Raw genomic sequence first — 15,942 nt, 5'->3', positions numbered from 1 at the left:
GCAGGGAGGAAAGCTAAGGCGCAGGCGCAGCCGGGGGGCGTGGCCAGGCTGCTTCCGTGCGCGCGCGCAGGGCACACACGCGGATCTGCTCAGCCTGGCCCTTCTCGACCGGTCCTGGCTCTGCCGACTCCAGCCATGGGCCCTGCCGCAGCCTCGGTGAGGGCGCGCTACCTCGTGTACTTCCAGTACTTGGGCACGGAGTTCAAGTACGTCTTCAGGACCTCCCATTCATGCCCGCGGCCTCCAAGTGTATCCCGGCATCCTAGGTGGGGCCGGGGAGGTGGCGGGGGAGCTAATTTAGGACTCGACGCCTGGGAAGGGAACGGGCTTGTGCGGGGCGGGCCTCCGTCAGCTAATCTGAGCCCGCCTCTGCCCGCAGCGGGGTCGCGGCCATCAGGGGCTCCCAGCGCGCCATCGGGGTCCAGAACTACCTGGAGGTGAGCTCCGCCGGCCACCCCCTCAGAATGGAAAGAGGGAGACCCGGGGAATGGGCAGATGGGAGCCGCCGGGTCTCTGGGCTCCGGCCTTCGCCCTGCGCTGCCCACCCCGCCCCAGGCGGCTCTGTCCTCGCAGGAGGCTGCAAAGAGGCTGAATTCGGTGGTGCCGGTCAAGTTCACCATCTCCAGCCGCACGGATGCTGGAGTCCACGCGCTGAGCAACGCGGCTCACCTAGACGTCCAGCGCCGCTCAGGCCAGCCCCCCTTCTCCCCCGAGGTCCTGGCTGAAGCTCTCAATGCCCACCTGAGGCACCCGGCCATCCGGTGAGCACCTGTCTGCTGTCTCCAAACTGGTCCACTGTGGGTGGAGACCACGAGTCAGGAAGGACTTGGTGTCTGCACAGAACTTGGGAATGATGGAGATACCAAGGGGACACTTGGGTCCGTGGGTGCACAGGGGTCATTCTGGTATGCCTGATCGTGCTCCCGCAGGGTACTGCAGGCCTTCCGAGTACCCGCTGACTTCCATGCCCGCCATGCTGCCACATCCAGGACCTACCTGTACCGCCTGGCCACCGGCTGCCACCGGCCCGATCAGCTGTCTGTGTTTGAACGAAACCGATGCTGGGCACTACGGGCAGGGTGAGCGTGGATGTGAGGGAGCAGGAGAGGGTTGCCAGGCACACCTGGCTGGCTACTCCCTCCTGACCACTCACCTGTCTCCCTGCAGCAGCTTGGATGTAGATGCCATGCAGGAGGCTGCCCAGCACCTTCTAGGGACACATGACTTCAGTGCCTTCCAGTCAGCTGGCAGCCCAGCCACGAGCTCAGTGCGCACACTGCGCCGAGCTTCTGTGTCCCCTGACCTAGGCAGCCCCTTTGTCCTCCCCCAGGAGAACAGGTAATGAAAAGCACCTTGCACACTGGCCAGAGGCTGGGGGAGCTGGATTTAGATTTAGCACCTTCCTTGGTGAGGGTGGTGCAGGACACAGCTGGAGTTGGGTGCCCATCAGCAACCTCACAGGGGAGATGCTAGTCAGCTAAGTGGCATGGCCCCAACAACCATGAACCTACAGCTGTGCCCTCCCCGCCCTGGGCTGGGGTCCTGCCACACTGGGAACAGAGAATGCTTTCTCCAAGGGCTCCTAGCCCTGTCCAACCACGGCTTGTGGACTAGTAGATGGATCTTGGCAGCTGCTGAAAACACTTTGCTGGAAGAGAAGCACCAGGCCAGTGGTCCCAGCACTACCTGGCAGGCGGTTGGTTCCACTGTTTCTGGGGCCTCTGGCCAGATGTCGGCTGTTGGCTTCCCAAACCTTCTCAGTCTGAGCCTGCACTGAAGGGAGGAGGAACTTCTGCGTGATCAGCTGAAGAACCCCTACCCTGGGCCTTGGGTCTCTGGTAGATGAGTTGGTCATGCTCACCTCCCTGCCCCAGAGCTGCCCTAGGACCTGTGCCTCGGCAGCACCTCCCCCGGAGAGCCCTGTCTCCACTGCCTAGGCCTCTCAGAAGGCTCTGCAGCCCCTCCCGTTCACAAGGTCTCTCCCAGCAGCTTCACTTGAGGGCAGGGTGGCCAATGGAAGCCCCTAGGGTGGAAGAGAGAGTGGAAACCAGTCTATCCTAGCTCCCTCCCCCTGCCCCCCTCTTCTGGGGCCACAGTGCAGACTGGGGGTTGTCCTGGCCCAGGCGTCACAGGTGCCTCTATCTCTAGGTTGCAGTTCTGGAACCTGGAGTTTGAGAGCCAGTCCTTTCTGTACAGACAGGTGGGTTTTGCCTGGGCCTCCAGGGATGGGGGCGGACCGGAGGAGCTGGGTCACTATGGCAGTCTTGGCCTCGGATTGCAGGTTCGGAGAATGACAGCTGTGCTGGTGGCTGTGGGGCTGGGAGCTCTGATGCCCGCTCAAGTGAAGGTGATTTTGGAAAGCCGGGACCCCCTCGGCAGACACCAGACACGTGTGGCCCCGGCCCACGGCTTATTCCTCAAGTCCGTGCAGTACGGGAGTCTCGGTAAGGGTAGACAGCCTGGAAAAGTCCCTGCATGCACCCCAATGACTGAGTCCCTCCCAAGGTGGGGTGCTTGATGGGAGGAGGGGCTCCTGGTAGCAGCACAGCTGCAGCTCTCCTCTGTCCTAACAGGTGGGAATCCAGCCTGTGTTGAGCAGGAAAGCCAGGGCCCTGGAGGCAAGGAAGCCCCAACCAAGTTGGACAAAAAGTCTCCAGCTGCTCCCAAAAGCAGGCAGCCTGGAGTGAGGGGTCTCCTTCCCTTGGGCCCTTAGACCCAAGCCATACTCCTGACCCGGCCCCTGTGATCAAGTTCCCAGTAGGGAGGGAGGCTGAGGGGGCTCGCCTTAGGGAGCGGGGAGGGCCTTGACAGGCAGAGGCTCTGCAGCCCAGAGGAAACTGTGGCCTGGACAGGCCCAGCCCCTGTAGAAAACCTCCTGTGCCCTGCAGGATTCACCACATGGGAGGCACAGATAATCCCCAGATGCCCAGGTGAGATCAGGGCAGCTGTGACATACTAGGCCCTGCCACTGGACCCTGCCCAGCTCTGCATGCCATGGAGCAGGAGGGACCAGCACTTGGCCATCCGGAGCCACAGCAGGCTTCCTGCCTCCCACTGGCCCGTACCTTCCAGAAGTCCCCACCTTCCTGGGTACCCCGATCTGCCCCAGGTGGGCTGCTCTGGGTAGACTGCAGGAAAAAGGTCTGGTCATCAAGAAGGGAACACCCATGTGGTCTTTGGTTCTGTTTTTACTGGACAAAATACCTCAGGAGCAACCACCCATCTCTTGGGGGCTCAGGAATAGAAATAAAGGGTGATGAAGTCCCCAGGCCTATTTCTTTCCTCAGCCAGAACTGGCCAATCACGTAGGCACGTAACGCTGGTTGTGTCCTCACAGACAAGTGCTGTGACCAGCCGTGGGCTCCACATCCAGGGACACAGGGAAGACCTGAGGCACAGACATGGCTCTAGAGGGAAGCCTAGGGCCCTCTGGCTGGTGATCAGCTGGCGGCCTGGGGTAGGCCCTTCTTGAGCAGTGACGTGAGGTGACTTCCCAGCTCTTCATCCTGTAGCCAGATGCAAGAGGGGGCAGTCATCTCACCTTCCCTGACCACCATACCTGGGCAGAGCAAGGTGATGGGGTAACCCCGCCTATCCTGACCTGCCGGGTGCCGGGCCCTGGAGGCCACTCACCTGGTAGGTCCAAGAGACCAACAGCACCTTGGTGCCTGGGTCCTCGGAGTGGGCCGCGGCTTGGATAAGGATGGACTCCACGGTCACGGACCCGTCGGGAAGGTGCTGCACGCAGTGCTCCTTGAGGACGCTGTGGGGAAGCACTGTGAGACCTGCCTCGTACCCCTCTTCTTACCCGCCCCAGGGCCGGAAAGGGTTGGGTACCTACCTCTTCAGGTGGCTGTAGACCCGCATGGCTGTCTCCTGCTCCTTGCGAGGGTCGTGCAGATGGACACGGCAGGTGAAGCGCAGCTGGTGCTCGGCGAGACCCAGCTCCTTGAGGGCCTGCTCTGAGGACACTAGCCGGAAGTTCTGCGGGACAGGGGCAGGTCAGGGGGCATGGAGCGCCCGCCCCCGCCGTGCCCCCGCCCACGCGCACTCACACTGTCTTTCATGATCAGAGTGCCATGCAGGAGCCGGGGCTTTTTGGCATCAGGGAGAAGCCCTGTGGAGAAAGGGGCGAGGACTGGAGCTGCCATCGGGTCCACCCGCTGAGCCGCTCCCCTGCCCTGCCCTGCCCTACCCTGCCCTGCGTACCCTGTGCCATCTCCCGCTTCAGCAGCCCCAGCGAGATGCCTACAGGGATGCTGGGGCTTGTGGGCAGTGTCACCGTCTCACCATTGGCTGGCATGTAGCAGCTGACCCCTGGGCCGGAGGGGGAGGGGCAGAAAGCCTGTCAGGATCAGCTGGCTCTGCCCATGCTGACCCCATGGGCAGACCGTGCCCCACACCCCATGGCAGCCCGCGCCCCCCCATTCCTCCCACATTCCGTGGCAGCCCACACCCCCCCCGTGCCCCCCAAGCCCTCCCCACACACCCCCCCCACATCCCGTGGCAGCCCGCGCCCCCCCCACCCCCCACCCCAACCTACGGAACTCCTGCTCAATCTTCTGCTTCAGGAACTCCATCTTCTTGGCCTCCCCGTGCACCAGCAGCACGCTCTCGGGCTCCGCCTGGCCCACCAGCTGCATGATACCCTTGGCATCGGCATGGGCACTGAAGGACATGTACTCCACCTGCATCTTGACCTCCAGCTGCAGAATCACAGTGCACACAGGCCCTTACCACAAGCAAAGGCTCAGAGGGCTCCCGAGCGAGCCAAGGTGGGGCCCGTGGAGCGATCAGGAAGTGGGGACTCACCACCTGCCGCCCCTCCATCTCCAGCTTGCGCTGCCCACTGAGGATCTTGTGGCCCACGGTTCCCTGCACGCAGTAGCCAGGCATGATGACCTGTGGGGCAGTGAGGCGTGGAGCCGGCGGCCACCCTGCAGAGGACACCCCCGCCCCCACCCATTCCTGCCTCGGGCTTTCTCTCTGTCTCTCCACCCCACCCCTGCTGCCTGTCTAAACCCGAACCTTTGATGGCCCCTTCCCCTTGCCAGCAGTTCCCCATCCCAGGCCTGAGTAGCACGTCAGCTAGGGAAGCCAGAAGGCTTTACTGCCCGATGCAGAGGGGCCGACACACAGCAAGGGTGGGAGCTGCCCGGGTCAGACACAGGGCCCTGGGATACCGAGCCCCGTCCTGACAACAGCAGTGTCCCCAAGCCGGGCGGAGCCTCTGCTCCCCCACCTCTGCCCAACCTCATAGGCCCTCCTGGGAGCTACACCTGGAGCCCAGATCCCTCACCATGTTCTTCTCATTCCCTGCCCACTTCCGGAAGATCTGCAGGGACTGGCCGGCATGCAGCATGCCTGGTGTGGCAAAAACAACCTGCAGGGCAGGCAGGGGACAGTCAGGGCAGTGGACACCCACCTGCCAAAGAACCAGCACTGGCCACGAGTCCAGCCCCTCCTCTGCCCTCAGAGTCTTTTGACCCTGCCCCCACCACCGGCCCCATCTTCTGACCACCCCCCCATCTTTCCCTCAGCACAGTGCACCCCACTCCCTGAGGGAGACCTGCAGGCAGGGACCACTCACACGTCCCAGACACGGAGAAGGTGCACACAGGTAGACAGCCAACGCTGGCTGCCTCGGCCCAACTTGGCTACCACGGGCACAGGACAGCCATCCCCACCCCCTCCTGGCCAGGGCCTCACCATCGGACCCGGGTTGTCAGCAAATGCTCGGTCGAAAGCCTTGATGTGCTTAAACTCAAACATGTTCCTCTGGACAAAGGTCTTCCGGATCTTCTGGTTGGTCCAGGTTATGAAGAGCTTGTAGTAGTGGTTGGCCTTCTCCGTGAGGCCCGTGGAAAAGTAGATGGGGGCCTTCAGGTTCATGCGCTCCCTGCGGACCGCGCCAGGGCCACGGTGGAGGAGCTGCCGGGGCAGGGCCAGCCCGCGTCCCCCTCACACCCCAGCCCAGGCTGCATCCGTGAAGGAATCACCCCCTGCCCGCTCCCTCCTACACATCCAGGTCCCACAGAGGGGACGTAGGCACGTGACTGGGGGGCCCGGTACAGGCAGGCGCCCCAACAGATGTCACGTACCCTAACTATACTCTGCCTAGAGCTGGACATGGACATGCCGCTGGCACCCACTCAAGCCAGGGCTCCCAGAAACCGACTGGCTACCACCTACCAGAAGGTCTCCAGCAGGATGCAGAGCTCCTGAGCGCGGCCCAGTGCAAACACAGGGATCAGCACCTGCAGGGGAAGGGCAAGGCTGGCTCAGGCAGGAACCCCTGGCCATGCTGCCCACCCAAGTTAAAGCCACCTGTGATCACAGTGGGCAGGCGGTGGTTCCCTGTGGCTGCCTTCTCAGGAAGCGGCTACTATAAACACTGGCCCTGCTGGCAGCTCTGATGGCCAGGGCCTGCGTCCACTGAGAGGGCATGGCCAGGTATCCCCGAGAGTCAGAGGCCCTTTGCAGGCCACAGGTAAGGCCCCACGCTCTGCCCTCAAGTCCTGCTCCCAGCCACAATACATCGAAAACTGACTGCGGTGGATGCTCTGGCCAGCCCTGGGCTGGGATCTGAGATAAGGGATGAATAAGAACCCCCGTGGTCTTCAGGGAAGTTTTTCTTCCTAATGCTGAGAACACATTCCTCCCTACACACCCAGAACACATGGCACCCGTCCCCTGACATGCCGGAGGTGGCGAAGGACCATGTAGCATGGTCGGGTGGGCACGAGGCCCAGAGCCCCGCCTGCACCAGCTACCTTCCCGCCACGCTCCACAGCCTCGTGGACCTTCTTCAGGAAGTCTCGCTCCCGGCAGCGCTTGGAGTCCCGGATGGTCGTGGCATATGTAGATTCTGTGATGAGCAGGTTGGGGCGGCATTTGTCAATCCAGGCAGCTCTATGACAGAGGCGGGCGTGGGCCAAGGTAGACAATCCACATGGCTGCAAGGCTAGGCTTCAAGGCTTAGGAGCAACAAAACGGACCCCAGCCATAGCCTCCCTTGACGCTCTGACAAGCAGGAGGAAGAGACTCTGCCACGCACAGAGGACACATGGTGGACACTGAAGGCACCCAGCACACCCCTGTGCATCACTGCACTCCTAGGGGGGTCCACACAGGAAGAAACAAACACATAGCCTACTCACCCCAAATGCCGGTCCGGGGTCATATTATAATCACCCTGGCAAAGAATGTGGCAATAAGGCAGGTGCCTCCTCTCCCCGGCCAGGCAGTCCCTCCAGTGCCCCAGGTGCTTCCACTGACCGTGTAGACCACAGACTCTGAGCCCACTTTAATCTGGAACATGGCTGCCCCCAGCACGTGGCCTGCATAGTAGGCCTTGATTTCGAGCTCATCATCCACCTACAGAGAAGAGGCCTCAACTCAGGTCTGCAGGCTATGCTGGGTTGAAGACGATGGCAAAGGGGCCAGGGAGGTGGACACTGGGGAGGCAGAGGGCAGAAGGGAACATGGTTCTCATCACGTTTCATCACGTTTCATCATTTCCTGTTTCTCACACACAACGTCCAGTTCTCAACCAAGAGCAACCAGACATAAGAGACGAGACACCACCACAGAAAGCAAAACAACAGTCTAGAGAAGCAGACTCAGAGCTCCTAGAGTTTTCAGACATGGACTTTAAGAGGGCTGTGACTAATACATTGAGAGACATAAAAAGGACCCAGGATGTTGACCAAAAAACTAGAAATCTTTTTTTTTTTTTTTAAGGTTTATTTTTGAAGGGAGAACAAGCAGGGGAGGGGCAAAGAGAGAGAGGGACAGAGGATCTGAAGCAGGCTCCATGCTTCAGCAGAGAGCCCAACAAGGGGCTTGAACCCACAGACCATGAGATCATGACCTGAGCTGAAGTCAGATGCTCAAACAACTGAGCCACCCAGGCACCCCTAGAAATCATTTTAAAAAGTGGAAATCTAAACCAAAAATCATAATAACTCAAAGAATTCAATATATGAATTTAACAGCACATTGCATATAATCAGAGTACTAATGCGCTAAAATATATAGGAAAGACTATCTAGCACGAAGCACAGAAAGACAAAAGCGTCAGGGAAGGCCTGAAGTGAGAGGCCTAACATTCTGCCATCTGGAGCCCTGGGCTGGAGGAGAGCAACAGGCAGGAGTAACACTGGAAGAACCTGATGAAAGACATCGGGTCACAGATCCAAGAGGCTTCACACCTGGGCAGATTCAATGAGAACAGAACAACATTCAGGCCCATCGTAGCATCCAAAAATCCACCCCCCAAAATCCAAAGAGAAGAACACAACCCTACAAGCAGTCTAAGATTAAAGATGCTCTTCCAAACAGTGAATAGAAAGACACATCCAAAGTACCAAGAAAAAAATGACAGCCAAACTAGAATTCCACACGTAATGAAAAAAGTCCTTCAGGAATGAGGGTGAAGCAGACCCATCTGCAAACAAATAAAAGAGATTCGTGGGGGCGCCTGGGGGCTCAGTTAGTTGAGCATCCAACTCTTGATTTCGGCTCAGGTCATGATCCCAGGTCGTGGGACTGAGCCCCATGTTGGGCTCTGCGCTGAGCATGAAGCCTGCTTAAGATTCTTTCTCTTTCTCTTTCTTTCTCTCTCTTTCTCTCTCTCCCCCGCGACCCCTAAAAAAATTTTTTAAATAAAAACAAAAATAAGAATAAATAAATAGAATGCATCACCCACCGATCCACACTGGTGTTCTCTAGCAGGAAGACAAATTAGAAAGTGAACAACACAAGAAGTAGAGAGGGTAAACACAGAGAAGACTTTGTCGGAATTAGTCAAGAAGTCCTGCTGAGTTTCCCGTGTACCGAGCAAATCAAAGTCAAGGCGAACGACAGCCTAAGTCAGGGAAGGGACAAGCAGATTTACGACGTTCTAAGAGCTTTCCAATACATAGAGGCGAAAGCTCCAAGTACCTTAGAGCGTCGTCACAAATGCGTTTTGTAGCCTCTACCACTACAAGAATGAGAAGAGCATGAAGTTACTAACCAAATAGAAGAGAAGCAGAAATTTTAAAAAATTAATCCGAAAAAGGCAATAATGGAAAGAAGAAACATAGAACAGACAAGTCAAATAGGAAGCAAATGGTAAGAAGGTAGAGCTAAGCTCAAAGTTATTAAATGTGCAGTCCAAACGCTCCATCTGGACAGGTTATCAAGCTAGATTTTTTAAAAAGAAAAAAAAAAAAAAAAAAAAAAAAAGAAGAAAGAAAGAAAAAGAAACCAACACCTCTTTTGCTCAGGCCCATGGTGCCGGCAGGACAGGCTAGTGTCAGTCCTCACACTGCCAGGATGGTCCCCAGCCACAGACAAGATTAGAAGCAGCAAAGCCAACAGGACAAGGAGGCCCGTGGGGCCTGAAGGCCAACCCTTGTGGAGGCGCTTCCCATGCACAGGGAATGTGCCGGAAGAAGTAGGGGTTGAAACCAGACAGCCAAATTCTGCCATCAGGAAGTGTATCAGGGTCCAGCTGATCAAGAACGACAAAAGAAATCTCAGCCTTTGTACCCAATGATGGCTGTTTGAATTTTATTGAGGAAAATTATGAAGTTCCGGTTGCTGGATTTGGTCACAAAGGTCATGCTGTCGGTGACACTCCTGGAGTTCGCTTGAAGGTTTTGTCAAAGTAGCCAATGTCTCTCCTTTGGCCTTATACAAAGGCAAAATGGAAAGACCAAGATCCTAAATTTAACGGTGAACACATGACAGTAGGAAATTTCCATACACAAACAAAAACAAAAACAAATTACATGCCACTTAAAAGAGCTACATTTAAAACATGATGCAGGGGCGCCTGCATGGCGCAGTCGGTTAAGTGTCTGGCCCTTGATTTCGGCTCAGGTCATGATCTCACAGTTCATGACATTGGGCTCTATGCTGCCAGCACACAGCCTGCTTGGGATTCTCTCTCTCTCTCTGCCCCTCCCCCCACACACATGCACACTGTCTTTCTCTTTCTCAAAATAAATAAACTTAAAAAATAAAAACAAATTAAAAAAACATCTGAAACGTGTTGTAGTAAAGTTGAAAATAAAGCAATGGAAAAAGCCATGCCATGCAAACAGTAACCAAAGGTGGGAAAGGCAGGGATGGTGTAATGTTACCAGAAACACAGACTTTAAGGTAAGAAGCGTTATTAAAGATAAATACACATACTTGTATTGACAAGACGTTCAGCCAGAAGGATAAAACAACCCAAAATATATAGGCATCCAATAACAAGCGAAACCCACTGACTCTAAGGAGAAACAGACAAATCTACAATCCTTGTGCTAAGTTTTACCCAATTTGATTGCATTTGCCTGCTTAAAACCTTAACCTTCCTCCGCGACCCACATATGACACTTACCGAGACAAAGCCCAAACTCCACAGCTAGTACTGGGTGCCCTCCAGGGCTTGCCCGTCTCACTGTCCGGTCTCCACCTTCTTACACGTGTTCAGACGCCCGGCTGGCTGAGCAGCAGAAGCTCTGTGCACTTGATGGGCACTCTAGCGCCCCCCTCCCACCCTGAATCTGGGCTGGGTCCCTACATGCTTGCCCACTGCTGCCTCCTAGTGGCCCCGCAGTATCAGACAGAGAGTGGGATGGGGTCTGTTGGGACCCTGACCTGGACCGTCTGGTGGAGGTGGACAGCTACCACCTTTTTCATACAGTCTTTGATCATCTGGGAGGTAAAGAAGTTGGCCTCGCCCTTCTTGTCCACAGCAATCTTGCGGTAGTCCTCCAGCAGGATGGGGCAGATGGCCTGGGTGGGGTGGGTCATGTAGATGGGCCCGTCGTAGCCCACCATCTCGCTGAAGTAGGGGAGTGCCCCGCAGTGGTCCAGGTGGAAGTGGCTGAGGGTGCAACACAGATCAGCCCAGGGCCACTGCTCCCCGAGCAAGCCCGCCCCACGGCCCCTCCACACCAGGGCCCCACCGTGTGTCAGACGCCACCCTAAGTGCTGCAGAGTGACGAGGCAGCAAAACAGATGAAAACTGCTACCTTCCTGGAACGTACAACCTGAGTGTCTAGTAAAGCAGCGAGCGTTAAAGAGGTAATGCTTGCATCAGAGGTGTACGTTTTCTACGGTCAAATAGAAAGTAGCTGAGAGGGGGACAGGGCATCAGGAGAGCTGCCCTCTCCAGCAGATGGATGGAAAGACCCCATGGCACGTGAGCCAGGCCAGGAAGGCACTGGGGCGGAGGGAACAGAGTGCTGTGGGTCCACAAACGGAGCAAACTGCTGCATCAAGCCCATGTCCAAGAAGGGACTGAGTCCACAGGAGCCTCACAGCAGCTGAGGACGAGGCCGCCTTGGGCCACCAGGTCCCTGGCTTGCAAGGTGCGGGGAGAAGACCAGCAGGAGGCCGCTCTGGTCATTGGCCACATGGCAAAGTTGAAGGTCAGGAAGAGGGCTGGACCCACAAACTGTGGGCTGTCTGGGTGGAGTGTGAGGAAGAGGAGGAAAGCGGGAGCTCCATTCAGCCAGGCTGGGGAGTTCAACCGTCGCCAGAGAAGAGCCGGACCATGAGACCAGAGGTCAGGGGCAGGGTGGGTGAGGATGTATGGGAAGGTCTGAGGACTGAGGACGAGCAGGGAGGGTGCAGTCACCGCTGCCAAATGCTGTTGAGAGGCTGAGTGAGGAAGTCTGAGAAGCAGCCCAGGGGTTCAAGGTGAAATGTGCCATCTTTGCATTGGGGGCAGTGGCCTCCCTGCCACGGGCCTATTGCCCTAACACAACCTCATCTTCTTGGGGCACCTGGGGCTCTCATCCATGACACTCAGGGGCAGAGCCAATAGGCACCCACAGCACAGAGCGCCCCTCGCCTCCACAGGGCTGATCAAAGCTTGTCAAGGGGCAACCATGAACACCTATAAGCTCACGCAGACACAGCCCCCAGGACCACCGTCCAGAGGTGGAGAGGGCCAGCCCTGGGGGTGAGTCACATAGGCAACCCGGAACAACCTGGGCCCGCGACACCCCACAGCCTGCAGCCTCCACGGGCCCCGGGGGGCTCTCCTGGGCCCACTAGGGCCCCCGAAGTGGGGTTAGATGTGAGCCGACATCACACTATGACCAGCAGCCAATGGGCGCTCACCTGATGATCACACAGTCCAGGAAGTCGGTCAGCCGGCCATTGCGGGTGATGTAGGAGAAATCAGGGAAGCGCCTCTGAGAAGCCAAGAAAAAGGGTCAGAACGCAGCTGCCCTGGGTCTGCAGGTGATGGAAGTGGCGGGCAGCCAGCACTCCAGGGAGTGACTCCCAGGAGTGGGGAATAAAGGCACAGGCTGAGCCTGGGCACTAATACCCCCACCCTGGCAGGCCACACCAGGACCATAGACTGTTCACAGCCTCTGAAAACCCAGGGAGGGGTCACACCGACAGAACCAGTAACCAAGCCAGAAGCCCTGCCTGGGAAGCACCGAGCTGCCCCACATGACCCTGCAGGAGCCCGCGAGCCCCTGCTCTGGTACAGATCAACGCTTCCACGCAGGGTACCCCATCCATCAAGTGGTGGGGCCCAGGGCTGCCAGGGAAGGCAGTGACCCCAGACCCACCTGCCTCCTACCACTGCCCACTTGCCCAAACTGTCCCTACTCTATGGGTCAGAGCCTGAGGCTCTAAAGCCTGGGATCCTACTGAGAACAGCAACAAGGAACAGGCAGCGTGAGGTCCCTTCAGGGACCTCCACCTTCCCTCAGGACTCACGTCGTCATTGAAGCCCATGTGCATTCCGCAGTCCAGCATGACATTCTTGCCCCCGATGGAGACCAGGATGCAGCTTCGGCCCACATCCTGGCCAGCTCCTGAACGGGAAGGTGGGATGAGGTGCTGCCACCCCCTTCCCACTTCCCCCATGTCCGTTTCCCTGCTGCTGCAAGTGATGGCCCCAGCCGCCTGCCTCAGGCCTCCGGTGGGTGCTCTGGGTCCCTGGCCCTGCAGAACCCTCAGCGGGTTGGGGAAACTAGATCCCCACGGCTGCCGTGTGGACAAAGGGTGAGGCAAGAAGCGCTGTCACCTCCACACACAGGCCAGGGAGATGTGCAGGGAAGGGACAAAGGGCCAAGCGGGTTCCAGCCCATGTGCCCTCCCCTACTGCACCTCCGAGCCTCAGGCCCTGCCACTACCACCTAGGTCAGACAGAAAACGCCCCTCACCTCTCGAGGGAGCAGCCTACCTGCTGCCGCTGGCCTCAACCGTCAAAGGCCAGGGGATGTGCAACAGGTGTTGGACTGTGGTCCTGGCACTTAATAGGGGCAAGGTGATGCTCCACGGGGCCTCGCCACCCCTCGCGAAACCTCAACTGGGGTGACATCTGAGCTGTGGGGACCCTCCCAGAAGGCATCAAGCGCCTCCAGGTGGTGCCACTGCAGAGCGACACTGTGCAGTAGCTTTAGCCCAGCCATGGGGAGACAGGGCCCCAGCTGTCCAGCAATGACCAGCTACAGTGGCCTCAGTGCAGATGCCCCATCACTGCACCCCATCAAGACATCCCCAGTCCAGACTTAACCTGAGTCCTATCCATGTTCTTGACTTCAAGTCCTACCAGCTGCTCCAGCCCCAGCAGGACACATCCCAGCAATCTCTTCTGGCCATGTGTCGTCTCCTCTGGGGTCTGGAGGCCCAGGAAGAAAGGGACATACCCTTGCATGATGTCACCAAATGACCTGCTTTCTATCCTGATCCTACAAGCCTCCCTCTACCAGCCACGCGAACCTTCCGTTAACACCACACACACGAGGGTGACCAGGCCATGGCTCAGAGCAGGACCCTGGCTGGTCCTTGAGAAGCTTCAGTCACCCATGACAACAGTAGGCGATCCTAGCCAAGAGCTCTGCCACAGGCCTTGGCCTGAAGGTCTCTCAAAGGCCTGCTCCTGACCCAGCAGGACGATGGCAGTGTCTCAGCTGTCTGCCCACTGCTACATCTTCAGCCCTAAAGCTGTGCCCAGAGGCCCTCCAAACATTTGTGACAGGGGAAAGGGGAGGGCTGCCTCTCTTTACAGAGGACGTGAAATCACAGAAGTCATAGGATCAGTTCACAGGCACATGGCTCCTAAGCACAGGGCCAGGGACGGTTTCCGGACTCCAGAGCTCAGCTCTGAGACACTGGCCACCCGCTCCCACCAGGACCCACAACAATCCCGAGGAGCAAGGATTGAGGCCTGAACTGGGCAGGAAGATGGGGAACAGTCGATGGCACACAAAAAGAGGCAGGACTCCGGAGAAAATAAAAGAGACGCCATGTCCGCAGAAGCTCATGTTCTAGGGCAAGCAGACGATAACCACATAGATAAGACGCACTGAGTGCGTCGTGGAGAAGATTAAGGCAGAGAAGGGAACCCAAAAACTTCCAGAACCATACCAGGTAAGTCCTCCACAAAATGACTTCTGAGTAGTGTGGAGAGGGACAGCCAGGATGGGGGGGGCAGCTGTGCAAAGGCTGTGTGATAGGACAGCCTTTGGGACTCTCCATATCTGACCAGAGAGCCCATGAGGTACAAACCGGCAGAGGAAAACAAGAGAAATAGTTCTGCTTTGACGGTGCTACGGCCTTGGGAGCACATCCAGGTGCATATCTGGGGTAACAAAAGCAGTAGAAAGAACTGTTCAAGGAGAACAGGGGACAAATCGTGAAGGGGCAGGCTGGAAGGAGGACCCCGCAGAGGCCCCTGGAAGGGAGCCAAAGGCAGGGAAGAGTGTGGGTCACAGCAGCCAGAGGGGACCCTGCGCCAACAGCTGCCAGAGTCTGTAGGAGTGACCTGTATGGCAGCAAAGAGATGTGTACTCTGACCTGGCAGGCGAGGGGCAGGGGCCTTCATCGTGACTGTCAACAGCTCAGGGTCCACACAAAGGACTGGGTGGGCTGTTTTGGGGAAGAGCTCCACCATGAGAAAGGATATGCAGCTGCGTGGAACATCTGTGCAGGAAAATGCTCCCCACACACAGCCCAGTGTAGGAGGCAGGTTCTGGAACAGCAGAGCAGGAGTGCTGGAAGGATGCCCAGAGACACCTAGAGGGTTGGCCACCAAAATGATAACCCAGTTGTTTCTGGGACTCTGGATTCCCAGTGATCTTTCATCCTCCACAGTGTTCTGCACTGTCTGGGCTTTTAAAAGTGTCCGTTTATATCTTTTACAAAATTCAAAGCTTTTTTTTTTTTTTTTTTTTTTTCTTTTTAGCGTCGCAGGGATCATGTAAGACAAGGGCTGAACTGAGAGTGAATGGCTGTATTGGGTAAACGGGAAGCTGCAGGTAACGGGTGCGAGACGATGGAGGAGGCGGAAGGAAGCAGAGGCAGGGAGGAAAGGCGACCTAAAGCATCAGTCCATGTGGACAAAAGCTGGCGCAGCGACGATGGAGACCCTGTGCCTCTACGGTGACGGCGTCCGGAGCGCAGGCCCCAGGAGAAGGTGCAGAGACAGTCTGCTCAGGCCTGCTTTTCACCGTGAAGAAAGCTGGGGACGCAGCGGGCCGGGACCCGACCCCAAAACCGTCCCTCCGGTGCTCCTCCGAGCTTCTCCACACAGGGCCTGAGCCGGGAGCGGGAGCCGGCCCGAGGCCTCCGAGGACGACAGCTGTGGCCTCTGGGAACCTGGCCGGCCCTCTGCGCCCCCGCGGCTCGTCCCCACACCACCGCCCGGCCCCGCGACCGCGAGGCCGGCCGAGCGCGCCTCACTCACCCAGGGGAGTGACCCTGATCTCGGGCATGCTGTCGGGCGGGCTCCCAGGCCCCGTCGCCTCTGCGCTCACCGAGCCGGCGGGACCACTTCGACGACGAAATCCCGGACCCAGGTCCTCCGCCGCGCGCCACCACAACCCGCGGCACCGCACAGCGCAGGCGCGATCCCAACGGCGCCAGCTTCCGGTGCGCCCGCCGGAAACGCCGGCCCACGCGTTGAGCCTCGGGATTGGGCAAGCGGCAACC

At 57.9% G+C, this 15,942-nt stretch overlaps 2 protein-coding genes and 1 pseudogene across 3 annotated transcripts; 2 read left to right on the top strand and 1 right to left on the bottom strand.

The window, feature by feature from the left end:
• The first annotated feature begins 61 nt into the window (after positions 1-61).
• PUSL1 (pseudouridine synthase like 1) lies at positions 62-3,045 on the top strand. Its single transcript, XM_060625337.3, has 8 exons — positions 62-206; positions 380-437; positions 574-761; positions 930-1,079; positions 1,168-1,338; positions 2,149-2,200; positions 2,282-2,444; positions 2,574-3,045. Exons 1-8 carry the CDS (start codon positions 136-138, stop codon positions 2,711-2,713), a joined length of 993 nt encoding a protein of 330 aa, XP_060481320.2. The 5' UTR covers positions 62-135; the 3' UTR covers positions 2,714-3,045.
• Positions 3,046-3,170: 125 nt separating this feature from the next.
• Positions 3,171-15,868, bottom strand: INTS11 (integrator complex subunit 11). 2 transcript variants are annotated; one of them, XM_078452543.1, is made up of 18 exons: positions 15,698-15,868; positions 14,380-14,593; positions 12,724-12,821; positions 12,112-12,185; positions 10,639-10,867; positions 7,279-7,377; positions 7,161-7,195; positions 6,774-6,912; positions 6,193-6,257; positions 5,710-5,899; positions 5,300-5,383; positions 4,813-4,902; positions 4,544-4,706; positions 4,210-4,317; positions 4,056-4,117; positions 3,842-3,984; positions 3,634-3,763; positions 3,171-3,506 (listed from the first exon to the last, which is right to left on the bottom strand). In XM_078452543.1, the coding sequence occupies exons 2-18, from the start codon at positions 14,579-14,581 to the stop codon at positions 3,441-3,443; spliced, it is 1,977 nt and encodes a 658-aa protein (XP_078308669.1). In that variant the 5' UTR covers positions 14,582-14,593; positions 15,698-15,868; the 3' UTR covers positions 3,171-3,440. The 2 variants fall into 2 exon arrangements, with proteins under 2 accessions (XP_078308669.1, XP_078308670.1); XM_078452544.1 differs by lacking the exon at positions 14,380-14,593.
• LOC132671888 (small ribosomal subunit protein uS12 pseudogene) lies at positions 9,057-9,715 on the top strand (annotated as a pseudogene).
• Positions 15,869-15,942: the final 74 nt, after the last annotated feature.

Source organism: Panthera onca, chromosome C1 (genome assembly GCF_046562875.1).
Source record: "Panthera onca isolate mPanOnc1 chromosome C1, mPanOnc1 haplotype 2, whole genome shotgun sequence".
Classification (NCBI taxonomy): Eukaryota; Metazoa; Chordata; class Mammalia; order Carnivora; family Felidae; genus Panthera; species Panthera onca.
This window is presented reverse-complemented; position numbering and strand designations above follow the sequence as displayed.